Source organism: Epinephelus lanceolatus, chromosome 6 (genome assembly GCF_041903045.1).
Source record: "Epinephelus lanceolatus isolate andai-2023 chromosome 6, ASM4190304v1, whole genome shotgun sequence".
Taxonomy (NCBI): Eukaryota; Metazoa; Chordata; class Actinopteri; order Perciformes; family Serranidae; genus Epinephelus; species Epinephelus lanceolatus.
In genome coordinates, this window is record NC_135739.1 from 19,073,330 (window position 1) to 19,101,258 (window position 27,929).

Sequence of the window (27,929 nt, forward strand, 5' to 3'; positions counted from 1 at the left end):
GTGAGTGATGTCCTCATCATAACTAGCATATACCTAAAGTTTTTTAAAGTGTGTTTTAACAGATGTTCCAATAATAATTTGACCCTTTCCTTTCATGACAGATGCCCGTCCTGAACCTGATCTCAGTAGATCCACCTCAGTGCCTGAAGAATTGTCTGATGATGACCCACCAACAGTCACTCCAACCCCAGTACATGGCAGCCCAGAGTGTCCACCCTCAGGACACAGGAGCCGCCTGTCCACAGAGGGTCTTGTAAGACCTTCCTCTAAGGAAGCCAAGGCACAGATAATCGAGTCTGGTGATGAAAACGTTCCGTCTTATCAAAAATCTGACATTCAAGAAGAGCTGGAGGTGAAAGTGAGCTCCACATCTGAGGATCGACATTCTGAACATCTTTTCAAATTAGAAAAGGAAGACAGACTTGACTCCCAAGAGAAGCTGTCTACATCTAAACAGGTTTCTTCTTCCATGAGTGAAGAACATCGATACTCCCCATCTGTCAGCTTAGAACAAGATAAACAAATTAAGACAAGGGAAATATCTGAAGCTGAGGAAGCTGCAAAATCTAACATCATCTCCTCTAATAAGTCACAATCAGCTGCAATGGACCTCAAAACATCACAACATTTAAGCTATAGTGCTGCATCCAGCGACCATTCCTGCTCCCCTGACTCGGTTGCCTTCTCTTCAAAGAACGAGGCACCCGTAAAGGATGTCGAGGCCTCCTCTCCTGTAGCAGATGGCTATCATGATGACTTTGAGTCTTCAGTGGATTCTTCACCCAGGGAGGAGCGTCAGAGTTCCAAGCCTGTCTCTCACATCTCAGTGTCCCCTACTGAGATCAAGGGCTCGAGAAAGGACTCACCTAGCAGAGCCACACCGTACGACAGCCAGGATGAGGAGGTAGAGGAGGAAATAGCTGAAGAACTGAGTCATCATTCGGGGACTAGTGGAGCTAGCCACCAGTCTGGGAGACTGCTGGATCTTCATAACCACACAGAAGACTCCAAACATGACGGCAAGGATATTGTTAATTCCAGCCACTCACCGCCCATCTCTCCTTTGCACACCCCTCTCTCTCCTGTTAAAGATGAAATGCCAAGTTTTACCATCGGAGATCGTGTTCTTGTCGGCGGTGTTCAGCCCGGTACTCTGAGATTCAAAGGTCCAACCAGCTTTGCTAATGGCTTCTGGGCTGGCGTTGAGTTGGATAAGTCTGAGGGGAGCAACAACGGCACTTATGATGGGGTGGTTTACTTTGAGTGTGATGAGAGTCATGGAATCTTTGCTCCTCCAGACAAGATCACACACCTGCCAGACAAGTATGAGATCTACACAGACACCACGGAGGATGAGGATTCATTCTTTGATGGTCTGTCAGATAAAGGTGGAGATAAACATAATACAGATGAGCACAAATCCCAGAAACAAGGAAATCTACAGAGTGAAAATGAACAAACATCTAATAAGGTCTTTGGGCCTGGAGATAAAAAGGCAACAGATGAGTCTGCTCACAAGCCTGGATTACACCTCAATTCACAGCATTACAAGGAGTCCAAGCATCCCATTTCTAATGGCAACATAATATTAGACTTTGAAGATGCACCAACCACCCTCCTCATCTCTGACTTGGACACGGTTGGCCTTGGGAAGCAGAGTCAGAAGGAGATTACTACACTTGTTGAGAACGAAGAAGACTCACAACCCCAGCGTAGTCTTGCTGCTCTTTCCACAGGTATCAGGGATGTTAAGAAAGAACAGACGGACAAAGACTTACTAGACACATTTGCAGACAAGCTCCTCAACAACTTTGTGAAAGACACTTTAAAGCAGTTTGTTGAAATTAAAAAGGCTAAAGAGCAGAAGATAGAAGCTGCCAACCAGATGAATGGAGACCTATTTGGTGAAAATGTTGAAGAAGAAGAATGGTTCTCTTCGCAAAAAGATGATCTGCCCTTCTTCCTACCTGCGGAAAAAGAGGAGCTGTCTTCTCCAGAGCTGTGTAACCGACCGGTGAGTGAATATTTCTGATTCTTTAGTAACCTGTCAATAAAATTTTGAAAAATTCAAGCTACAAATAGTAATATATTGTCTCCATGTATTGTCATGCCTGTGTAATATCAAAGTCATAGAATCAGAATATCACTATGAGTGAACAAAAACCTTACAAATGTGACAGTACTGTACACGATTGAACTGTGGAATTTTTCATTGTGTGGAAACACCAGCGATGACACGATAGAGTTACTGACAAACAGTACTTGTTGATTTGACCTGGGGAACCCTTGTTTTTGGTATGTGCTCAGCCAAAGTCCAACTTAATGTTGACAGACTTTATTGAATTTTGGTGCTCTTTGCTGAAACCTTTTGTGTCTGAAACATCAGTAAGAAAGAATAATCTTTAAATCTGTGTAAAACCATGATTTATAATGGGACTTGTTTTGTCATGGTTCAGTTAGATATTCATAGTTATGGAAGGTTTGAATCTAAAATTGGAAGTGAGCCTGACATTCACTTTTTCCTGTTTTTTCCTTTCACAATAGGAGAGTCCAGTACTCGGTGCCAGTGGTCAGGAGGAGCTCGCCAAGCGACTTGCAGAGCTGGAACTGAGCCGTGAACTGCTGGATGAGTTAGGTGATGATCAGGACTGGTTTGATGAGGACTTTGGCCTCAGCTCCCGTAGAGAACAACAGAGACTCAAACAGAAACAGAGAGAGGAAGAGGAGGAGGCGAGGCTGGGGAGGTCTAGCTCACCAGCTGGAGCATCCCTGACGGGGCTGGTCCCGTCATCAGGTGGGGAACCGCAGGTAAAAACTCCACCTAGACCTGAGCTGCCTCTCCCCCTGCCCCCCAAATTACCTGAGCAGCCTGCAATGGTGGTACCCCACTCAGCCGCAGAGGTGGAGAAAATGGTTCATGCTGCCACTCAGGAGATCTGGGAGAACTACGGCCTTGGGAAAGAGGGAGCAGTGACCCTTGCACAACAGCCAAACCCCAAACCGTCACAAGAGTATCTGGGTAAAGAGGCCAGCAGCCAGGACCCGGAGGCCCTCTGTGTCCGCAGCTACAGAAAGGTGAAAAGGAGAACTTGTAAAACATCAAAAAAGAAGTATAACAAAAGCAGCCATACAGATAGCCCACTGAAAACTTGAATGCATGTGTATAATACCACAATCAGTGTGTCTGTGTCACTCTGCAATTACACCTCTGAAACGCTAGTTGACAGAAGGGGTTTTATGCTGCTTTGTTGAGTTTCTGTGAAATGCAGTGAAGTTTGATTGATTCAACTAACACTCCAAAAACACATATAAAACATTGATTAATCACAACACTATTAAACAAAAGCACAATATTTGACTCCATTATAACTCTCAAGTGCTTACAGACATAACAGTTGTCTTTTGCTACACACATTTTCCCCACATATACAACATGCTGACATTGTTAGCATAAGCCTATGACATTTCTCTCTGCATAAATTAGGCTAGCAAACTTTCCTACACTCATGTAGCGAGGCTAAATAACACACAAGATGCTATTTTGTGAGGGCTCTATTGACTTCACAATTTATTGTTTATCTGTGAAATTAATGTGAATAAAAGCCTTGTTTTTAGTGAGGGAAATGGTTTTAAGTTGCAGTTAGATTTCTGGGAGGTGAAAGTCAGGGTATGTAAGTACAGCGTCGATTCAGTGCAGAAGTATAAACCCAGCTGAGGCAGACAGCAGCTGTACTTGCAGTGTAGTCATCAAGACAGAACTTACTCTGAGCTGACCGAGGTTAAATGCCAGACAAGTTTCCAATGTTCAGCAGATTCCTCTCTGATTAGCAACTTGATGTTTTCAAGACTACTCAGCTATTTCAGTTGCCTTTGTCTTCCAACTATGAGATTACTCCTCTGCTACTGACAAACTTCAGACTCTTGCTCCAAAAATGGCCTCAGTTGGTCAGATGCTTTGCTTTGAGTGTGAATACTGGAGCTGCTGAGCAGTAAATTCTGACATTTTCACATGCTGTCTGACTCATTTATGTTCACTTACGGGATTACCGAACCTGAGAAACTACTGCAGCTTGAAGCGCAGTTTTATTTAATATTATACATTTATGCACTCAAATCTCATTTCTCTCTGTCGCTCCCCAGGCTGTGTATGACCTGACGTGGGAGATACTTCAGGATATCTATGCTGAGGACCCCAATGCCGATCAGCCTCAGTGGGTCAAACCAAGACGAGTCAAGTCCTCCTCCTTCCACAGAGTAAAAACAACAGGAGACCTCTCCAAGATCCAGGTACAGTACTGCAGGACGGTCACCACCAGCAGAAAGACATTCTACATTTACGTGTTTATTTTAAAATACAAATTGCCTTACCTTTAAAGGCAACTAGATGAGTTAGTTGGTTTGTTTCTTATCTTCCAAAGTGACTGGAAAAGTAAACAAACTTCACAGTTAGGCTTTGTTAAATCACCTTGGTTACAGGCAAATTTTATGGAGTGCAGTAATAAAATCCTTTGCAGTCTTACAAATTCAAATGTATTGTAATGCCTTGTACACACATCATGACATGGTCTGTTTCTTTTTTCACATTGTGCACCAGGAACTGATCTCAACAGAAGTACTGAAACTGTATGGTCTGACAAAAGATCACAGCCAGAAGACTGACTGGCAGAAGATGCTTAAATTTGGCAGAAAGAAGCGAGACAGAGTTGATCACATTCTGGTAGGTCCCAAACTTTAAAAAGTATTTTGGGGGTTTGTACAGTGTTGTTCAGATCCTATTCTAATACACAATTCCTTTGAGTTTAGTGGACACTGACATGTAACTTTCAGTTATTAAATGTTCCCACTTTACTCACAGCAATATAAACAACTGATGTCAGTCACTGTGCTTCAGTAGTTGACCCTGTTTGTCTCTCAGGTTCAGGAACTTCACGAGGAGGAAGCCCAGTGGGTCAACTATGATGAGGACGAGCTGTTTGTCAAGATGCAGCTGGCAGACAGCATATTCGATGCTCTGCTGAAGGACACTGCAAACGTGCTGACGCTAATCTACGACAAGAGGGCCAAAAGAGAAAACACCCTCTCCTGACAGCTTTCCCGCTCAGATTTTAACTACAACCTCTAGCTCAATCCCAGTCTTTCTTCACCCCCAGTGAACTCCAGCCAACCTCCCGCCGCTTGGTCTTCCACCAGCTGATGTGCCAACAGCAACCCTCAGATGCCTTCAGTCCCAGCATTACCTCTCAGCTGAACAACTCCTACTTATCTCTGTGACAATAATTTGCTGAATTTTGCTTCAGCTAACTGTAGTGGTTACATAATTTGTTCTACACACAAAATGCCTCTTGAGCAACCCAGCCTTCTTAAACCTTAACACCACCTAGTCTCAGTTCTCACCTCCTGGACTGGTCCTTTTGTAAATGCCAGTTGGAGAATGAGTAGATGTTTTCATAGAATGGACTGAGCCATTTGTTCGCATTTAAAGTCCATCGATGCTGCTAAGTTGATCGTTCCATGGGAGACTGTAAAATAAAATCCACCTGGAACAAAAGTAGGTTGTTATATTTGTATTGAATCTTAAAGTAAATATATATATATATATATATGGATTCAAAGATTAGAGTAGCAGATAAAGAATATACAGTGTAGTCCATAAGTGATTTGACAGTGACACATTATTGTGTTGGCTTTGTAATCCAGCTCATTGACATTAAACAGTGGCTATGAAGTTAAACTTTTAGCTGTAATTTGAGGGTTTTTACATCCATATTAGGTGATCAGTGATCAGCTCCCACATTTAAGTGGTGTATAAGCAAGCTTTAAGTTAATATCATAATGCATTATTGCAGCAATCTTCACATCTTGGTTGTTTCTGAGACTTTTTGCCTGAAGTCTGGTCTTCAGCAAGTACAACATATGCTCAGTTGGACGCCAGTCACTGTTTGGCCCTAAATACTTCTTGTTTGCTTTGGCGTCATGTCCTGTTGCATTGGCTCTTAATTGGGAGACTATGTTTACAAAAAAGCTGAGAGTCTAACTTTATAACCATTGTTGAATTTCTAACTCAGTGTGCCGGAGGAGAGCTAAAACGGTTTCAGTTCGTCACTGATCGAATATTGTGAGACTATGCTGCATTGGAGTGTCACTGAGATCAGATATTGTGTGGGGGAAAAAAATATTTGCCTCCATAATTATATTATTTATTGCGTGAAAACGTTTGATTAGAGGAGTAAGGAACATTTTGAACTGTAAATGATCTTGAGAACAGATTTTAACATCTAATGAAAACTGTACAAAAAGCACAAACAGAAATGTGAATGTGAACACGGCAATATATTATGTAGGAGGTTTTAAAGAATGCTATTGAAACCAGAAAAAGAACATGGGGAGAAAAAAAACTGTTTTAATATTTAAATGTCGTAGTGTTAATGATTAATTAGAAGTGTTCTGTATGACTTTTATCGAGGCCACAGCTGTCCAAGTGGTCGACACAATCACTGTGTCCCACTTTCATACTACACATACACTGTGTCCTTATGTTAACAGGTTGAAAACATCTTAAACAACCAGCAAAGAAAATGCTTCAAAGCTTTTGCGCCCCATTTAACAATGTTTATGAGTTAGCATTTGGAGACAAACCCAAAAGTAATTTTAATATACATGCTGGTATTTTCATATTTCATTTGGTCTTTTTTGTGTGTGTAACACTACATACTTAAACAAAAAAAAAACAACAGAGTATATAGTATGCAAGTGGGACACAGAAGACTGGCAGTAGGCCTGACTTTATATATTTTAGACTTACATCATAGGACAGAACTGAAATGCTGGATTTGAGCCTTACTTTTCCTACAGTCCATTTACTTTCTCTGACCTGAGAAAACACCTGTGGTTGTCTTGTTTCTTCATCCCCCGCCCTTGCAAAGGAAGCCAGCTGAACATTTGCCCAAAAACTATTGAGTCGTGTAGCAGCATGGTTCTGTGCTCCACTTGCCGCTGTGACAGATTTGGCTTTACAGCGATCAGCAAGTTCAAACCAGCCATCAGAATGTAGCCTGGCGATGTAGTCAGACAACAGAGGTAGTCTTTTTCAACATTCAGTTTAAGTGCCTGTTTAAGTTGGTTTATAACAAACTTTGTTGATGTCTCAACATCCTTTTGGACCTATTTTCTTTGAATGTCTCTTTCAACTGCTGTATACTACGGTTTTGTAAATGATCCTTAAATGGCCGCTCTTCCTTCTCACCGGTTTGCCAATACTTAAGTTTCTGCCTTATCAATCTTTATGTATTGAAGCATAGATGAGGAAGCATTTTCTATGCCTCAAAGGAAATGTCTATGCTGACTCACCCTTAAGGTTTCCTGCTTCTTACCCGTGTCACCCCAGCATCTGTGCATATAGACACAGTTGAATCATTTTATTGATAAACTGTATCAGGAACTAGATTGTTGACACTCCACACGCACACACACAGTGTGAGTCATAGAGGTGATGAGACTGAGCACGTAGGACTGTGTCCAAGGGCTTGTTTTAGTCCTCACTGTCGGCGCTGCTTTGATCCAACAAACTGTGTACAGACTCATTGTGGCATGAGTGACAGAGCTTGTTAATCTTTACTGACTGTTTGGAGCTAAAGTGACCTTAAACTGAGACTTTTTTTTTTCTACTGTCAGTGTTTTAGGAGTTGCTAATGTGTATGTTCAAAATGTAAGTTATATAATGTAGAAAAAGACCAAAAACATTTGACACCAATCTCTCCATGCTGTATGACTTGTATGTCTGGTCTGTAGGCATATGTAACTGTAATGGTGACATGATTCGTACTTTAGAAACTCTTTCTCTCTTTCTGTAAGGCTTTATCTCAAACCCTGTAGGATTGTCCTCTTGATTTGATTGTATGTGGGGAGAGTTAAGTTCCCCTCTGTAACTATGCAGTACTTGGTCTTATGCATTGCTCTCCATGTGTGGACCAAATAGCTTAGACTTCTGCTGTAGTGTGTAGATAAATTAATCGTCAAGAAGCTTGAAGCTGTTTGGTGTAGGGCAGAGTTGCTTCTATCTGCTGGTCCGAGGTGGATAGAGCAACTTTACCTTCTAATCGAGTTTGATCTGAATAACTGAATTAAAAAGTAGGCACAAAAGATTTGATCATCAAATTAACCCAGTCAGAGTAGATTCATCTTTTTGAAATGTTTATGAATATTTATAATAATAATGTGTTATAAGTGTGTGCCAAGTGCACTTGGAGACTTGTACAATTCTTTTAAGGTTGTAAATATACTGTCTATCCGATCTGACCCACTGTTACTGTAACCTGAACGATTGTTGTAAGATAAACACTGTTTACTTTGCAAATATGTGCAAAATATATATTTGTTAACTAAATGAACTTTGAAATTGTAAATAAAGCTTTCATTGTTTCTAAAGCAATGCTGACTGGTTTGGTTTTGAGTTTGCAGTAGTTACCACACAGTGCTCTCACAGCACTGACAGCAGGCCAAGATATCTCCTCCTAAAAGTCTAAATGTTGAGTGTTTTTCTGCTGGTTCCATTTGAACTGTGAATCCATGTTAACAATCTCAAAATGCAGAAAAATTGAAGTCAGTAACTCCTGAATTGATTGCAGGGTTGCAGTGACTGCTGTGGACACCACTGTCACGTTCAGTGGCAATGTGGGAGTTACATGGCATCAAAAGGACGTTACATCCTATGATTACACACACATTTTACACGTGTTCTTCTTGAGGTTTCTACCATTTTTTTCCCTGATGAAGGGTTTTTGTGGGGAGGGTGTCATTTGCTGTACAGATCCTAAAATGCCCTGAGCGATATTGTGATTTGTAATATTGGACCACAGTATATAATAAAATTGACTTGACATGTTTTGAAATGTTTTTAAGGCTTATATTTATTAGTTTAAAAACCTTAAAACGTGACTAAAAGATAATGTGCAGAGATAAAAAAAAATTTGGAGCTTTGTAATTTTTTTTTAGATACACAGAAAACTATGTAAAGAAATCCTAGCTAAGGCCCTTTTGATACAAAGATAATTACTAAGGATATTACCATTTACCAGAGGTGTAGACTTGAGTCACATGACATACTTGGGTCATAAATGACTTTAGATTTGACAAAATCAAAAAAAGACTTGCAACATAACCTGGAAATTAACACCAATGACTCATGACTTTACTTGGACTTGAGACATTTGACTTGGAAATACTTGATACCTTTCCCCAAGCACAGAGATAAAAAAAATTATATTAAATAAAATTTGTGCCATGAATGAATTATTTTCCTCTTATTTCCTGAATCAACTAATGTTAACATTATTTTTTGAATTCAGACATAAAACATGCAACAACATACAAGTATCATTTTGAAGGTAGACAATTTTGGAAGACTGTTGCTGTTGCTAAAATTGGTCAAATTTGTTGCCATATCAAACTACAAACATTATTAATCATAAATCAACAAGGACAATGGGTTTAAGTTAATCGGAAAGATTTATAAGGTCAAGTAAACCCAAAATGTGATGTCCTCATATGGGGACACGGGGTCTCAGGAGGTTAACACAACAAGCAAGGAACATACAAAATTAATTCTGTTTTGGTGCTAGTTAATATCATTATGTTTGGTGGGGAACGCTTGATGACTTGTCTTGAAACTCAAAGTTCAGGACTTTGGATTTTGCTTTTTCCTTGTTAGTCTTGACCTGGAATTTGACTAGGGACTTACCGCTCTTGGCTTGGGACTGGACTGGGGACTTTGACTTGCAAAACAATGACTTGGTTCCACCTCTGCTGATGCTTTTAACAGGTTGTTTGCATAACAGAAAATGTAGTCAGAGAGCCTTATATTTAGCCAAGAATATCACAATATAAGAAAATTGCTTCTTCAGTGACATACTGTGTGAGAACATACCTGTGATGTATATGGCCAAAAATAGTGATTTTGACTTCTCTTGAAGTAAAGTGGAAACTAAATTAAGGTATATTTTAAAGGTATTATTTGTTACTGTATTTGTTAAACTCTTTGTGGAGGTCAAGAATGAAATGCTAATGTAACTTTTTTGAAATGGTCGTTTAAGTTGCTTACAAAAATACTGTTGCACATCGTTTTATTTGTCAGTTTTTTTACACATATATTTTATTTTCTATGTTCGAGATAAAATATATTTAATTCAAATCAATGAAAGTTTACGATCAGCTAATATTTTTTATTAATCGATATTTAATATTATTAATATTTAATTCTATTTCCTGTATGAGGGCCGTGAAGGGGCAAAAGACTAAACTTCTTGTCCTCGCGCGTCACTGTAACACGGCCGTTATCAACGTTTCATCTTCAACCATCAGAAGTTAACGAGCGAAATGAGTGATGGTGGAGAGGGTGTGTGACTCTGTTGTGAGAGGTGTTTTTTTAAATGACTAGGAGCTCCTCAGGGGGAGGACCCATGAAGCCTGCTGACCGGGAAAAGAGGGGGAGAAAAAGTTGTGTCAAGTTTTGTGACACGGAGGTGAAAACTTGCGTTCACACCGACGGTTAGCAGCAGCTCGGACGGGGAAGATGGCGCGGCGCTACTGCCGTGCCACGTCTCGGTTTATCGGAGAAATACAAGTATATCCCTCAAAGGTAGCAACATCTGCGGTTTTGTTATGTTTTTGTCTCATTTTCCCTCCTGCCGCGGAGGCTGGACTGTACACCGCTACTGACCAAGTCATCGTGTTAAGTACGGAAAATGTGGAGTGGGTTTTGGTGAACTCCTCAGCAGCTATACTGGCAGAGTTTTATGCTTCATGGTGCGGACACTGCATCGCCTTTTCTCCGGTGTACAAAAGTCTGGCGAGAGACATCAGAGGTTGGTACGGAGCTGCTGCAAGTCACGTAGCTGCAGCTGCTTATAATGGCAATTAATTATGAGTATTAGTCCAGTGTAATCATTCATAATCATGATTGTTTGTAAACATTGTTCAGAGCTCGTTGTACTCACATGACAAGCCAGCAAAAAGTCCCACAATTAAACACTTAGCACTAACAGTCATTTGTCTCTAGCTTTAATACCGCCTTGTTTAAATATTTTGTATCATCTGCATGGAGACAGTGAGTACACCAAGCTGTTTCTGTCTGTTAATTAGAGCATGTGATCTAATGAAAGCCTTTTTATTCTGGCTCTCCATCACATCCTCCAACTGTCTCTGTAGCTCTGCAACTCATGAGCCAAGAGAAATATCACACAGCCATGAGAATAAATATAATTAGGATGATAGCAGAGGGCAAAGTTTCTGATGATGGCAAGAGGCCTGACACAGTCATGGGGTATTTCAGTCCTGTGTTTGACTCCCACACACAGTCAACAATGGCAACTGATGTCTTGGCATGCTATCAAATGCCTTGCTTTGGAGTTAAGGGGGTCATCCAGTGTCAGAAATTAGCAGGGGCCACGGGCCATTTGGCCCGCAATTTATCCAAGAATGCCCCCAAAAGCCATGTTCCAGGGGCCAAAATTGCCCCCAAGTTTTCTAAACAACTATATGTATTTATATTTTTAACAGTATTACAATCTGACATTAAAGTATAATTTTATTTTCATTAAATTAATTTACCGTCACACATTTTCCAGATATAATCGACGAGATTGTACTGATTACGTGAGAGTAATCTGACAGAGAAGGGGAGGGGGCTTTGCTGTACCATAAGTATAAATTAACCATTTCTTGGGTGATCTGTGTCTACACAATGACAAATTAATGAAAAATTAAGGTAGAATGAATGTTCAATTTTAAATTAACTTACTTCCAGGATTGCATCTAAGGAATTTATAGTAATTTGGCCTTTTTAACAGTAAAAGTAACTGTAATGTGGTGAAACAGTAGTACTGCTATCAGTAGATTAATGGTTAAATCATCACATTTAAACTGGTTGAATTATAGGAAATCTGAGTGATATTTTGCAATCATAACTTTCTGCTAACTAACTATCTTAGTTGGTTTTGCTTTTCATGTGCTTATTGTTAGAACATAATTACAATTTTTTGATGGCCCCCAAACATTTTGAAAATGCCCCCATTTTTTAGACCGTGGGGGCCAAAATTGCCCCCAAAATATTTTGTTAATTTCATACCCTGAGGTCATCCACCTGATATTTATGAGAATACAAGGATTGCATGCATCATTGGCACCATGACAACCTTCAAACTGTGGATCGGCCTCAAAATACCTGTTTATAATATGTAAAATGATCAGTACTTAGGCCCACCAGTTAGGCTACCCCACATGTGATGAGCTCATTGTCTTTCACAAATTAATAGTAAATTTTTCTTGACAGTATGAACTCCTTGTATGTTGATCTACCAAAGTGCATATTGGCACGCATGGCACAAGGACAACACACAGGACCCAGTTCAGTGTCAGCAGCCTGCACCAGGTGCAGTCGACAGTACTCTGAATATTTACTGTAGCTCCATTTGATGTCTGTTCTTCAGAGTGGAAGCCAGCTGTGGACCTGGCAGCAATCGACTGTGCCGCAGAGGAGAACAGGAAGGTCTGCACCAGCTTCAAAATCAGGGCTTATCCCACGATAAAGGTATTATACAGTATGTAAACTGTTTACACAAGCTCCATATACTGTGCTCTCAGCTCTTTCATGATGTCTGCTGTGTGAACATTCACTTAGTTATATTATGTGAAGTTGATGACCAGGGACAGATGTGATTAGGAGAAGGTAAACATTTTGCTCCACTATGTCTACTGTTGCCAACTTTAGGGACTTTTAAAGAAAGTATTGGAGCCAATCTTAAAGGCGCAGTGTGTAGGATTTAGGGGAGTATATTGGCAGAAATGGAATATCATATAATAAGTATGTTTTCCTTAGTGTGTAGTCACCTGAAAATAGGATTTGCTGTGTTTTCGTTATCTTCGAATGTTTCATTTATATCTACATAGGGAGTGGGTCCTTGGCCCCAGAGCCTGCCATGCTGCACCGCCATGTTTGTACAGTAGCCCACAACAGACAAACCAAACAATGGCTCTAGATCGAGCCATTCATGTTTGCGCATTGGCTACTGTTCTCAGCAGCAGCCCCTCTGTGACAAGAGTATCCAGAAAACTGCTTTATTCAGTGTTTTTAATCAGCTGCTCCATTTGTTTTGGAGAGGAACAGACCCCTGCGGATAATTTGACTCCCGTTGAAAACCTTCTGAACAATAAATTTTGAAGGAATCTTACGCTTAGCACAGGGGAGGCATTTTAGTTGGTTGCAATCTGTAGTCCAACTAGATGCCACTAAATCCTACCCACTGCCCCTTTAAAAATCGAGAGAAGCAGGTGCTGTCGAAGCACAACTGTAAAAAGTCCTTATTCTTTTATCTTTCTTTATTCTTTATTCCATAAATTAAATAAAATAATACTTCTGAAGCAACTCCACCATATTTCAGCAGTGCTGTGGTCTCTTATCTTACAGCAGCACACCAGACTACATTTCTAGTCCCCTCACTTCCATGCCACTCCAGCACATTTTTCTGAAGTGACAATAAAACCAGGAATGTTCACAGTTTTGCTCGAACATGGCTGGGAGCTCCTTTGTTTAACACTTATACTGTATGTTTAATTTAGATTAGCATGTGGTGTATAATGTACATAAGCATGTGTGGAAACAAAAGACTCATTTGCAGGCAAATTACAAAGGTATTTGATGAACCAGAGTCAATTCAAGAGTTTAACTTTTCATTCCTAAGTGATCAGGCTCTATCTATCCTATCGGTTCCTGTGTTTTCGTTGTTATCATTTCTTTTGTGGTTCTGTGCTTAAGAATGGGCCAAAATCCTATCTGAACACTGAGAGATCAGATTCTTCATACAGGAAATGTCTTGAAGCTGGCATTGCAAACAAAAGCTTCTTCATATTTTAATAAATTTAATTTAGGATGTTTAATGCTAGTTTTTCTGTGTCACTCCACTATATTGCCCGTAACTTCTATGCAATGTTAGGATTTCTTCATCAGCGTAGTTTTATTGAGTTAATACCATTGTCTGGCATAAATTTTAATGTAAATAGCAGCATTGGAACTATGTTTGATGAAAAAAATGAATGTCTTGAATACTCGTTTCCCCCATTTGTGTGTCAAAAAGGATTTGCAAATCATTGCTTTCTGTATTTATTTATGTTTCACACAGTGTCCCACTTTTTTTGGAATCAGGATCATAAATAAACACTAAAATTAAAAAAAAGTGAAATTATTATCTAATTACAAGTTAGTAGTCAGTCACCAAGGGACTTTTCTACTTTTATCTTTAGTAGTTATAAGTCTGTAAGAGGGTTTTTTCTTTTATCACTGGGTTAGATACTGTTGATGCAAAAATCTATTCACCAGCAGTGTCAACTTTTGCACAATCTGCAGAAACACTCCAGTGTCAAACATCTGCATTTGTATTTGTAGCCTATCTGATTAGTCAGCAGTAGTGTGTGTGTCACACACTCTCCTCTCTGTCACCCAGCGAGAGCCAATGAAACAAAGAGCTCCTTCTGTTTGAACACACAATGAAGCTTTAACATCTGCGACTCATTTTAACCAGGAGGGATTTAGGGGTCAAGGCAGGCAGAGGGGAAAGCTGTACCCCCCCCTACGAACCGAACATTACACAACATGGCTGTGTGAGGGCTGTCTCATCTGATGTCATTTCTCTATTTCTCTGCACTTCCTGTGTAACCCAAACCTCCTCTCTCTTTCACTTTGCAGTTCTTCCATGCTTATTCTGAGGCTGATTCTGCAGGACAGTCTTTTAAAGGTACCACATCTCAGACCAGTGAGAAATAAAGAAGCCATCACCTTAAATTGTCTGCAATTTTTACATGCTCAGTTATTCATTAATGAATGATAATCAACATCAATGTATAATGTTCTCTTGATGCTCTTTGACCTCCAGTTGGCACTCATGATGTTCGGGTGCTCCGTCACAGGATCATAGACAAACTGGAAAGTCATAAGGAGCCCTGGCCCCCTGCCTGCCCTCCACTGGAGCCCGCTAGGTAGACACATACACACAAACAGACACATACCCATATTCATTGTTGGAATTTAGCTGTTAGACTGCATGATTTTCATTAGGTGACAAATGCCATTGGTTAATCTGTCAGGCAATCACTGTTTATCTACAGTCAGGTCCATAATTATTTGGACAATGATACAGTTGTCGTCATTTTGGCTCTGTACACCACCACAATGGGTTTTAAATGAAACAATGAATACCTGCTTAAAGTGCAGACTCTCAGCTTTCATTTAAGGCTTTTTTCAAAAATGTAGTATGAACCGTGTAGGAATTACAACCATTTCTTCACACAGTCCCCCAACTTTAAGGGCTCATAAGTATTTGGACAAACTAACATAATCATCAATTAAACAGTCAGTTTTAATACTTGGTTGCAAATCCTTTACAGTCAATGACTGCCTGAAGTGTTGGACACATAGGCATCATCAGATGCTGGGTTTCTTCCCTGGTGATGCTCTGCCAGCCCTTTACTGCAGCCGTCTGCACTTCCTGCTTGTGTTTTGGGTGTTTTGCCCTCAGTTTTGGCTTCAGCAAGAGAAACGCATGCTCAATTGGATTCAGGTCAGATGATATGACTTGGCCATTGCAGAACATTCCACTTCTTTGCCTTAAAAATGTCTTTGGTTGCTTTTGCAGTATGCTTCAGGTCATTGTCCAACTGCACTGTGAAGCATTGTCCAATGAGTTTTGAAGCATTTGGTTGAATCTGAGCAGATAATGAAGCCCCAAACACTTCAGCTTTCATCCTGACTTCACAGGAAACAGGCACCATACAGACAGTTTATTATCATAGTGTTACAGGAAAAGGAAGCAGGAAGTCAAAGTTTATTCTTTTTTTTTTTTTTTTTTTTTTAAAGCGAAAGTAGCGTTGCTCCGGTCAGAATTATGAAGTTCCCTCTTCTCCTTTTGTACTTGTTTTCTTGTTTTTTTAAGAAAATAGGTGGGTTTCAACCATCATGCTTTCTTGCTTTGCAACTTTTGTCAACCAAAAGAACATTCTTAAGTTGAAATCAGATATCAGACAGCAGTTTTAGTGTTAATGATTTTGGGTGTGGGTGCTCTTCGGATAAAAATAGTTTTGTTTGGGGGGGAAAGGAGATAAAGGCAATTCAAAAATAGCCTATTCAAATGACCTGAAGTCTCAATTTGATTTCAGATTGTCCCTTTGTTTCTTTCTAAATAAAATATTGCACATATTTTGTTTCTTCCTTTATTTTACAAGACAAGCAGCTGATCCCTTTAAGATTTAGTGATGATGTTTGGCATTTGTCGCGGCTTAGCGTAACTCGTACCTGTCTCATTGGTTTTGTCTGCTGTTTTTTGTCTCTCTCCAGCCAAGCAGAGATCGACAGCTTTTTTGAGACCAACAATGTTCAGCACCTTGCTCTGATCTTCGAGGACGCTAAATCCTACATCGGCCGAGAGGTAAAGGCTCATAGTTTCATCAGCCTGAAGAAGATTTGTGTTTCTTTGTCGTATAGAATATTATTTCTTGTGGGGCTGCAGAAGAGATGAGCTTTTAGAAATACTGAATATGGTTTCTCTACAACTACTGTATGTACCACCACTTAACTAACAAAACTCTCTTATGGCTGGCTTTACAGCTTCAGCCAGAAAGAGAACATTTGTTGTTAGAATAATCTGTTGTAATGTTTGAATTGAAATTATATCATAGGCATACATGATATAAGCCAAGTTATACTGTATAAAATTACTTTTTTTTTGTAAATCTGTGTGTGTGTGTGTGCGCGCTGTGTTCCTCAGGTAACCTTGGACCTGTTACAGTTTGAAAACATCGCAGTACGGAGAGTCCTGAGCACTGAGGAAGGTCTGGTAACCAAACTGGGAGTGACTGAGTTTCCCTCCTGCTACCTTTACTCTCCTGGAGGTAACTTCACCAGACTTAAAGTGTGAGTATCTGTGAAGTCTTTAACATCCACTACATTACACAGTGCTGTGAAATTAAAGTATTATCATCCTGACAATGTTTGGCAGCTTGTAGATTAAGGAACAGTGTGTAGGATTGAGGGACATCTATAAGCAGAAATGGAATATGATATTCAGAATTATGTTTTTACCTTAGAACAAGCCCTTCGTATTTACATAGGGAGCAGACCTATTCCACTGAGCCTGGCTTGTTGCACCACCATGTTTTTACAGTAGCCCAGAATGAACAAACCAAACACGGGCTGCAGTCTTTTTTGCCTTCAAAAGGTTGGTTTCTAACTGGGTGAAATGACCTGAAAATATCTAAGTGGCAGCCATCATAAAAGCTGCTCAAATTCAATAAATGCTAAGGAAAGGTGCTTTAGTGCTTTCTTTGTTATCTCCATTATAAAAGGAAGGGAGATAATGCTGTCTCTGTGGCAACAACATTTAAAATCACCCCTGGTAATAGCACCCGCTTCCACATAGTTATGTAGCCCTGTGTGAGTACAGTTGCATTCTCTTAGCACCACAATTGTACTTCACATCCCTCCCTGACCTCATGATGATTTCCACTTTGTGTGACTGTACATAACCTAAAGGCCACAGTAGGTTCTACTCCATGCTTGGAAATGGATGGATGAGGGAAGGGGTATTCACTTGCAATCTGTAATATCAACGCTAGGTGCCACTAAATCCTACACACTGGTCCTTCAAGAAAATCTAAGAAAATATGTGCAAAGATATGCAAAGCTTGAGATTTTGTATTCGTTTCAAATAGACATAATGTAGTCTAGGGATTTATGATGATGATAATAATAATTACAGTTTTCTGCGTTCTCATTATAGATGTATACCTAATAGTAATATGACTAAATAGGGATCTTTTAGTTCATGAAAGCACCAGTTGATAAGCTTAATAGTTGTCTTTCTTAGACAAATGACAAGGACTGGATAGTAAGCATGAGGATTATTTCTTAAACAGATCACTACAGTGCTAGGTCACCCAGGCGTGGAGGGCAGACTACATTATATTAAAAAGATATGGGACACTTCGCCTCTCTCCACCATAACCTAAACATCTGTCACCATAGATATGCCTTGCTTGTTCAGCCTTTTATTTACATCACACACTTTAGAACAGATGGTGTGTTCTTCTTTTATTGAGTCACTGAAAGTGACTAAACCCACATTATTTCCTGTCGCCTCCTGCTTTTGGCGACACCACTTGACTAAATGACGCCAGCCAAATTTTGGTCTGACCGCACTATGAGGGTGGTAGAGGTTACACCCTCATCATTGTCTTTGGTTTATGAGGTGCAGTGAGCTTGTAAATTTGGCACAGCTCTGTCCAGCTTCCACCTGAGCAGAAGTGTAATTAGCTAGAATAAGTGAAAACACCTGTGTGGGTGTGCAGGGCAGAGCTTCAATTTGCACACTATTTACCCTCTCCTCTGTTGTTGCACTAAAAATGAGCTGTACAGGAGAATGAAGTACCGGAGTGGACTCGCTGTTTGAAGGTTTTATTATTTACATTCTGTCCTTACAGCCTGCTTTGGTACAGCCCTAAAAATGACACACCCTCTTTGTAAATATTCAGATAGACAGTGCAGATTGTGGTTGAACCAAGCTGTAATAGTAACCATGGCTACACAGGAACAAGCACCACCTGCTACAGGATGTAACAATACGTTCAGCTTCACTTGAGAATATACAGAATTGCTGATCGTTAACTGTGATGCACAGGACAGTACACTGGTACAATATGAAAAACACTGTTGTTGCTATAAGATTTAAAAAAAAAAAAAACAATCCAGTCCATGTCCATGGTATAGGCTGGCAGTCTAAAAAGCATCTGGGGTACTCTGATTATAAGTAAAAATCCTTGATTAATGACGATCCATTATGATATTAATGATTAATAAAGGATTTTTACTTACAATCAGAGTGCCCCGGATGCTTTTCAGACTGCCAACCTATACCATGAGCCTCTACATTAAGCAAGCTGGACAGTCATTGCTTTTATTCTTAATGAACTACTCGCCCTATCTTTAAAGACCACCTTATATTTTTACTATCACCAACACCTAGTTTCTTGACCCAGTGCAGCATTCCCTGTTATTTGTCCAGCCAGAATTGATTGTTGTCTGAAGTGATCAAAAGGGCAACAGGCTGCATTTACAAAAGAGTTGTTCAGATACCAATTCCAGTATCATACACATACTGTTACATAAAATGCTGGGTCATGTATCAGCAACAAGTCTATGCACTGATCTGATACCATGTAATTTATGGATAAACTTTAAAGTAGTTTAACAGCCAGATAAAATGGCAGTATTCAGTCGGTACTGGATAACAGCTGATATGCAAGTTCAGGAATCAGAATCGCTATTGAGAAGGGAAAATGGTATCAGAACATCTCTAATGTACAGATTCTACACAAAGTTTTACCTGCTAGATTTTCAACATTATTATTAACCTGAAGAAAGGACAACACCTGATGTACATTTAAGAGTTACTATTTCTCCATCCTCATCAAAACATTTAAAATAGAGACAGACATGCAGGATACATCTGCAAGCTGAATACTTGTTAAACTGTAAACTTTAGTATGTATTGAAGAACTACCACTTTCAAAAGCAAATGGGTGGATTGACATGAACATGAGCTGTTTTTGTGTAAAACTCATATGTTCTGTACCTGTTACATATTGATAACATCCCAAACTTTTTACAGTAATTTCCATTTTGCCTCATCTGAAATACACAAACACCAAGTTTGTTTCCCTTTGGTTCCTATTGTTTTGCACATGACAACTTTGCTTTCTGCCGTAAACCTTCATCGTGTGCTCATTATCTGAACCCTATTCATGAGAATACTTTTAAACATCTGGCCTCTTAATGGGATCAGAGCATCAAAATCGCTCCCATTATTCACTATCATAAAGCGATGCTGATCATTCCTCACCCTGCAAATTCATCTGCTGTTTCTGCCTCTTTGTTTGGCTGTTTCAATAACTTGGCATGCAAAGAGGACTCTTTTTAGTTGACAAATGCAAAAAGGAAATGATTTATTGCTGATTTATTTATTCACCCTCCATCTCTCCCCTTCCAACCCCCCTCATCTCCATCACTGTACAGAGGGGAGGTTTTTTAATTTCTTGCATGAAAACAATGCCATTGCTTTTCTGGCTTCACCTGCCAAACAAGCCCCAGCCGCACACGGCGACAGATGGCCTCCCATCATCACTGAATGTCTGATTGATCCTGGGAGAGCGGAGTGTGCCTGTGTGTATGTGTGTGTGTCTGCGTGTGTGCGGGGGCGTCTCACATCCGTCATGCATGTAATGTGTGCTGGTCCCAGGTGAATGCATTCCCTCCCAGCCCACCCTGATGCCTGCCTGCCCGCCGGCCCTGGGGATCGCTGGATGAATGGCTCTCCCTCCACATCTGTACACTCCCACCAGACACGCAGGTGTAATTGAGTCCTGGGCTGGTGTGAGTGAGCGTGGGCCCAGAGTATCCATCCTCCTTATTACCATCCTGTTCCAGTTTTACGATGCTCTCTCTCTCCCGCTCTCTCTCTGTGTCCCTGACAAGGGGAGAAAGCAAATGAGTGGAGGATGTGAGAGAGAGAGAGAGAGAGAGAGAGAGAGAGAGAGAGAGAGAGAGAGAGAGAGAGAGAGAGAGAGAGAGAGAGAGAGAGAGAGAGAGAGAGAGAGAGAGAGAGAGAGAGAGAGAGAGAGAGAGAGAGAGAGAGAGAGAGAGAGAGAGAGAGAGAGAGAGAGAGAGAGAGAGAGAGAGAGAGAGAGAGAGAGAGAGAGAGAGAGAGAGAGAGAGAGAGAGAGAGAGAGAGAGAGAGAGAGAGAGAACATTAATGGCTGTGGTTCCAGTTGCGGGGTTATCACATGGCTAAATGATCAGCGATCTCTCTCTCTCTCTCTCAGTTCCACGCTACTCTGGCACCATCTGCTCAGTGTTTAAAATGCATTCCCGTAAGTGTGTAAAATATATGGCCACAAAAAATACAGGTCATAAAACAATTTTTATGGCTGTGGACTGCTGAAACAAAAGGTTGAAATAAAAAAACAGCGCATTTGTTTCAGGTTTGCTGCAGGATTAGAGTCTTAACACATGGCTGTACAAACTGGGTTACATGGACACTACATGGCCAAAAGTGTGTGGACTTTTTTGTATTTTATTGATTTAAAATGTATTTTGCCAGGGTTTCCCTCTGAGATCAAAATTCTCCTTTACAAGAGAGACCTGGCCGAGGTAGCAGCTGTACAAAATCACAGTATATTAAAATACAACATGACGTTCACAGTAAAGTAGAAGACCAGCTGTTTAACACAGTAGCCTCTCAACAAAAACAACCACATGCATCCATGACCACATTGTTCATGATGCCCTTAAAGTCATAAATGCATATAAAAGTTTCTAATTTTAGATTTTTTTTAACAGTTTTTCCATGTTCAGAGTTTATAGTAGGAGAATACAGTTTTCCCCAGATCTGTCAAAACTAACTCCCAGAGCTAAGACAGAGAACAGTACAAAAGTAAGCTGGACGTTTATCGAATGCATCTGTTCATTACTCCCACATGTGATTGTTGAATCTCGTTCCAAAATGATGGCCTTTAACATTATGCTGTCACAGCTTCTGCTCTTGTATGGAGGCCACAGATGTTGGGCAATAAGTTCTGACGTGCAGTTGGTGTTTCAGTTCATCCCAAAGGTGTTGGATGGGTCAAATTCCTCCACACCAAACCAGAAAAATGTTTCTTCGTGGACCTCTCTTTGTGCATTGGGTCATTGTCTTGTTGAAACATGAAAGCTAGAGAGTGGTGTCCGCATACTTTTGTGCATACAGCTTATCATGAATGACCTAAGGGTCAGCCTCACCTGTCTTCCTTTCCCACAGCAACATCGAGGCTCGTGCTTTCTACTCTTACGCCCTCCAGAGGCTGCCGGGGGTGGTGCGGTCAGGGAAGCCTCCACCGGTCACCATAGATGTCATCTCCAACAGCACAAAGGAGCCCTGGAGACCTTTCAACAGGTATGAACTTCACAAAACCATCTTTATCTACTCATCCTCATTATTTGTTGACATGATGTTTATGATTGTGTGCCCAGTTCCAGGGTGTACATGGCAGACCTCGAGTCAACGCTGTACTACTCTCTGCGTGTGGAGGTGGCTGCTCATACTCTCATGGATAAAGAGGCCTTGACCTGTCTCAGGAATTATATCTCTGTCCTGGCAAAGGTAAAGTTAGCAGAAAGAGCACACATTTAATACATACACACACACACACACAGGACACACTGAATGTGTAAACCAAATGATACACAATGTCCAGGCCTCATTATTTTTTATTTTAAATATTAGAAACATTCAAAACAGGAAAATTGGATAAGAAAATCAGTAACACAAAATCCAGGTAAAATATTTTATTTATTTATTTTTTTAAAGTGCTTGCCCTGCAAACATGCTGTATTTGGGTAATTCATCGTTTTCAATTCAGTTCAATCATTTTTCCTTCATTTTACTCTTCACTTTATGTTATCAAAAACCTTTTCTTAGCTGTGCTTTGGGGATTTTTAGGTACATAAAACCTGTCTCAAATTGATTTACCTCAAAAAAAATCTGTTTTGTTTACTCGAAATTGGTCTGAAAACAGAAATGATAAGCATCTTCACATGTATTAAACTGCAGGGTTTTGATGAACATCTAGTCCAGAGATATATGCAGTTACAGCAAGTCACCACTAGATGGAGAGTGAGACAGCAGAATATGTTTCCACATTGTAGATTTGAGCTGTTGTTTGGCAGTTTTTACCTCAAGTTTCCCTCTTTATAACATGTTTTTTATTTGGAATCCATTAGATTATTTAGAAAATGTACCTAATTAATTGTTTTTGTCAAAGGCACGTTTGCTTTTCACCCCACACAAAACACACTCAATTGAAAGCAGAAGTGGATGCCATTGACTAGAGCAGGAGCCCAAACACTCTCATGGGTGTTGTTGACCCTCTTGATGTGGGCTCCCAGGGGGATTGAAGCGTGGCTGCCACCCAGTCGCTGCCCACAGGCAACCACTGCTCCTCCTCTGTCATCTCCTCCTATTTATCCTCATGCAGCTTTTGGTTTCACACAGGCATCTCTGTAAATACTTGTGAACTAACAGCCCTCTGTGGTTCACCAAAACCAAAACACCCCTCCTCTTTCACCACTTACTTTTCCATTTCGTTTCTGCGCTCTTCTCTCTTTCACTTTAACTGATACATGTTTCTTTTTATACTTTTTCCAGGCTCTCATGTTTGGCTGACTATTATTTACATAATTTCACTCACTTCTGGCTGCTTTTCCATTTTCCCGTTGCTGATCACATGCTCCCTCATTCCCTCCTTTCCTCGTTGAATTGTGCCAGCCAGGCAAACATGTTGTGATGATGAGGCCTGACCTGCTAGCCCTGTCCCTATTGGATACGCACCAGGCTGTCTTACTGCCCTAGTCTGCAACCAATCTCTCTGATTATATCTCACTCTCTAGGGAGGCATTGTAGCAAGCCAGCATGTATCTGTGTGTGTGTGTTTGTGTGTGTGTGTGGGGGGAGCAGAGCACTGAGGCCTCCCATTAGCTCCAGTTTGTTTAGTCAATAGCAGCAGGTCCCAGTGGTATTTTTAGCCTGTCCCCCTACCATGATGGACCAGCCGCTCAGCAGGGCTTTGTGTAGCTGAGGAGGCCTTCATTGTTGTAGCTGACTTCGACTTGTGACAGTCCTTATTGTCGTTTGACTGAGCGATCTCGCTACAAAGAGGCCGAATCCTTTCAGTCAGTCAGCTTGTTAGCAACAGTTAATGTAAGACAAGTGAGGAGATGTGATACCAGAACTGAACAAGATTCGGGATGCAAGTGGATGACACTTGAAGTGGGAGAAAATTAGCCAATTGTTGACTTTGAATTGATTTAATGAGTACATTTTATATTAAGTTTCATATGCAGTTCAATTAAATGTATTTTTAGGTTAGACGAATCCTGAACTTCTTTTTGTCTTCTGCTGTTTCTCATCTATTTTGAAAAAACTGCTGGTTGATGAAGAAATTATCTCATAGCCAAACCAAACAATCTTCTTGATTACTGACGCAATATGTAAAACTGCCTGCGTGAGTCATGTGATTAGATTAGAGTGAAAGTGACTCACGATGTCCTGACCACAGTGTGAGTGTCATCACTTCAACCTGATGACACATTTCCTCAATTATGACACACTTTTTAATTTTTGCCAGGCGGAATAATTCGTTAAGAGCGTATTTGCATACATGTGGGGTGTATTGGCTTGGGTGAGTTGACGCAGGCTAGTGGCTATGCATGTGTGTGTAGGGGTTGCACCAAATAATTATTTTCGTTGTTGATTAATCTGCCAATTATTTTTTTGATTGATTGATTAGTAATTTTTGTCTACAATTTATCTGAAAATTGTGAAAAATGCCAATTGCGTATCTTCAGATGGAGCATGAGTTTCATCTCAGCATTGTGGGGACACATTAAATGGGGAGTGCCTAGGGTTTTCTGCATCTTGGTGAATTTTTATGCACCAATTTCTGCATTTCTGCATCAATATATGGTGTAAATGTCTTACATTTTATCATAACTATACTATAATAACTAAAACTATAATGAAAAACAAGAAAAAACAAGTAATACTCACATTTGAGAAGCTGAAACTATCAATTATTTGGCTACTTTGCTTGGAAATGACTTAAATATGAAAATAGTTGCCTATAAGTGTCCTGTTACAAATTGTTGATGTCGACATCTTGAGGATATCTCATTTGTATTCATCTCCTTCATGTTTTTTTTTTTACCCTGACCTAAAAACAAAAACACTCTGGTCTGTCTAAGAATTGTAATTCCATGAATTTTGTTTCTTTCAATCCACAATCATCCCATCATTGCATCTCCATCCAAACATGTAAACATGTTTTTTTTTTTGTCTTTCTTTCTTTCTCTCTTTTTTTTTTGCACTCGGTCATAATATTACTAGATTTACTGTCTTGTCAGGCTGAAGCCGGATTTATGAAGCCTCTACATGTATATGAGGATTAAAAAAGTGGATCTTGGGAAGCATGAGAGCATTACGGTGAGGTTTTTAAGGATTACACCTCTATCCTGCTTTTCTTGAAAGAAGCCCTTCAGCCCAGAGGGGACACAGGGGCAGGGGAATAAAACAAAGAATTAAGAGGGGGGCTTTGGTCTGAAGGGACACAGGCTTCGCTCTTCTCACGCCAGGGCTTAGGACATAATGTTCACATATACCTACATTACAAAGATGCTCTTCTTAAAACCAGCTGTCCATGTAATTATGGATCATGTTACTGTTTTTTCAGTCTTTTTTATTCATTGAACTGTTGTCATTTGTAGTTTCCAGTCTGTGTCAGTATAAAAGTGAATATGTGTGTGTAAAGATGAGGCTGCTGTGCCTGGCACGTGTCCGCAGCGTTCCCCCCACGCCTCCCTAGGTTTACTGCAGTTAGATTATGACCAAGGGGCTTCACCCCTCTTTTCTGCCCTGCGCCTGGCCCAGTCTGCCCTGTTGCAGCCAACAGATGCCTCCCTCTCGGGACCCTCACCACAAGGAGCTTGCGGTTTCTCAAGTGCTGCTGATACTAATCGGATCAGGGATGACATATTGCCGGGGTGAAGGGGATTGTCATGGTCCAACTGGGATGGGGCAGGAGGGATACAGGGTTAGAGGAGGAGAAGTGTACGTGTTTGTGTGTGTTTTCTCTCCCTACAAATGTAGAGGAAGATATCTAGTAGAGATGATAGAGTTTAAATAGAGTTTATTCACTAGGTATTCCCAATATGTCTACAATATATGTATATGAATTTCTGTGTATGGATTTGTGGATGAATTCTAATGTGTATATTTGTGGATGCATATTCTTTTTTCAGTTTTAATGTATGAAAAGCCTCCTGTCGACAGGTCTTGAGAATCTAGCATCTCACTAATTCACTTAACACTGAACACAGTACAATAACTATTATAACTATAACTTATTATACTACTACTGAATTTTATCTTATAATTGATTAAATCGCTATGTCGGCTAGAGTTGTTCCTAATGACTACTTTCCCCTCATGTAGTTTAAACTTAGACAAGTGGACTAGTCTAAAATTAAGGAAACATTCAGACAACAGTAAACGTTGACCATTAATCTGTAAGGTTGAACATTGTCCAAAAAAATACTGTGTATATTATACGAGCCATTTGAAATTGTTCATCACATTTTTCTATAGCCAAATAGTATTATAAATACCGCTGAAACGTGTGGCACCTTGCACATTATCCTGCAAAACATGACAACAACTCACTGAATAAAAGTTTTCAATTAACATTTATTGAGAAGAATAGAAGAAATAAATCTTCAGAAATGTGCCTGATTATTACAATCACATTTTCCTTGGGTGATTGCAATCGCATAAAATAAAAATAACTTTACCGACTAATATTGTTGGTGCTGTGAGGTAGCGTACGGTAACATTTAATCATCATCATCTAAAACATGCATTACTGTTGCCTCTCATAGTTAATTACTAAACACTTACACTGAGAGTGAGTATTCATAAAGGAGAGGAGTGTTCTGTAAGTACATTTTATATGTGAAAAACAGGCAGCATTGGTTTTGGTATAACATTTTTTGAATCGCTTTAGTGTCGCATCTTTTTTTACTGCAAGTCTGTTAAATTAAATTTGAAGTGTCCCACTGTTGCCTGAAAGTGTCGGCTGTGGCTCGTGCTGTGTCTTTCCTTCATCGCCTGTCACTGTTTTTGGCACATAATTCATCAACATATCAGTGAAATACATTTGGCATATTGATTGACATTGTGCGCCATCAGTGATCAAGGCCAGCAGTGAGGTTAGGAGGAGAAATCAATGTAAGATAAGACGTATGGTAATGAAACAGAGCAAGATGACACAGACTAATATCTGAGTGCATAAATAGCATTTGCACAACTAAAAAGTTGAACATGGTGAATGTTTTAGTTTTTAGGCGATCACCAGATGCAGCGAGCTCATGAATAGTGTTGCTGTGGTGATGCTGAGTTAAGCCCATTAGCGGGAAACACCTGCGTTTTCTCTTCTGGTTAAATTCATGTGGCTGTTTAATGAGCTTTTCTGACCAGTTGGCATCCGGACCTCAGATCCAGACCTAAACCTATTATATCACTTTCCCAGCAGTGAGCAGCATACATCAGAGGCCTTTGTCAGCTCTTTACATCCCACCTTTAGTGTAGTGTGTGTGCGTGCATGGGTGCATGCATGCGTGTGTGTAGCCAGATATCTGCTGCTGAAAGGGAAAGTGTTTGAAGTGCAACAGCATTTAAATCAGTTATAGTAAATGATTAATATCAGGAGGGATTTATAAAAGTGTTGTTTTTTCGCCCGTATCTGATAACTGGTTATGTGATCAGACGTGTTGTTGCTGTCACCAGTATTGTGAGTGTTTGGTGTTTAAGTGATTGACTGTGATTCTTACTTATGTAAGGCAGCTGCTCATGTGTTGCTTGTAGTTTAAACTTTAATGGTCCGGTACGAACTGATATGTTGAAATACAGCTGTTTACACAGCGACACAGTTTTCTGCAGGCCAAGTTGATGAAAGGTGAAAGGCGCTGCATGGAGTCATGGGCACTCTGGGGCAGATGGAAGGACGCAGGACAGAGCAGGACTCTGTTGGCCTTGGACAAGAAGGTTTAAGCAAATCACTGGGGGTCTGGTTAAGTGGTCAGGGTGTAACACACAGATCCTGTTAGAGGGCGATGAATAGACGGCTGAGCCGCCGACTGAAAGTCGTGTGTGTGTGCAAGATTGCCAGTGTATGCAGGTGTATTTAGTTGGACAAATGGTGGAGGCCAAGTTAAAAGGACTCAGTGATGCAAATCGAAAAAGGTCCAC

The 27,929-nt window shown here is 40.3% G+C and overlaps 2 protein-coding genes across 3 annotated transcripts in view; both read left to right on the forward strand.

The window, feature by feature from the left end:
• The window catches only part of cep350 (centrosomal protein 350), a 40,082-nt gene extending 31,654 nt beyond the window's left edge, over positions 1-8,428 (forward strand). For both annotated transcript variants that reach the window (XM_033621313.2, XM_033621315.2), the window contains 5 exons: positions 102-2,014; positions 2,545-3,075; positions 4,141-4,287; positions 4,595-4,717; positions 4,916-8,428. In XM_033621313.2, coding sequence (XP_033477204.2) covers positions 102-2,014; positions 2,545-3,075; positions 4,141-4,287; positions 4,595-4,717; positions 4,916-5,086 — 2,885 coding nt within the window. In that variant the 3' untranslated portion in view covers positions 5,087-8,428. The remainder of the gene's footprint in view (positions 1-101; positions 2,015-2,544; positions 3,076-4,140; positions 4,288-4,594; positions 4,718-4,915) is intronic.
• A 2,040-nt stretch (positions 8,429-10,468) lies between these two features.
• The window catches only part of qsox1 (quiescin Q6 sulfhydryl oxidase 1), a 34,474-nt gene continuing 17,013 nt past the window's right edge, over positions 10,469-27,929 (forward strand). Inside the window, exons 1-8 of the mRNA XM_033621936.2 lie at positions 10,469-10,859; positions 12,483-12,583; positions 14,735-14,783; positions 14,922-15,024; positions 16,379-16,469; positions 16,809-16,954; positions 21,891-22,025; positions 22,103-22,232. Coding sequence (XP_033477827.1) covers positions 10,568-10,859; positions 12,483-12,583; positions 14,735-14,783; positions 14,922-15,024; positions 16,379-16,469; positions 16,809-16,954; positions 21,891-22,025; positions 22,103-22,232 — 1,047 coding nt within the window. The 5' untranslated portion in view covers positions 10,469-10,567. The remainder of the gene's footprint in view (positions 10,860-12,482; positions 12,584-14,734; positions 14,784-14,921; positions 15,025-16,378; positions 16,470-16,808; positions 16,955-21,890; positions 22,026-22,102; positions 22,233-27,929) is intronic.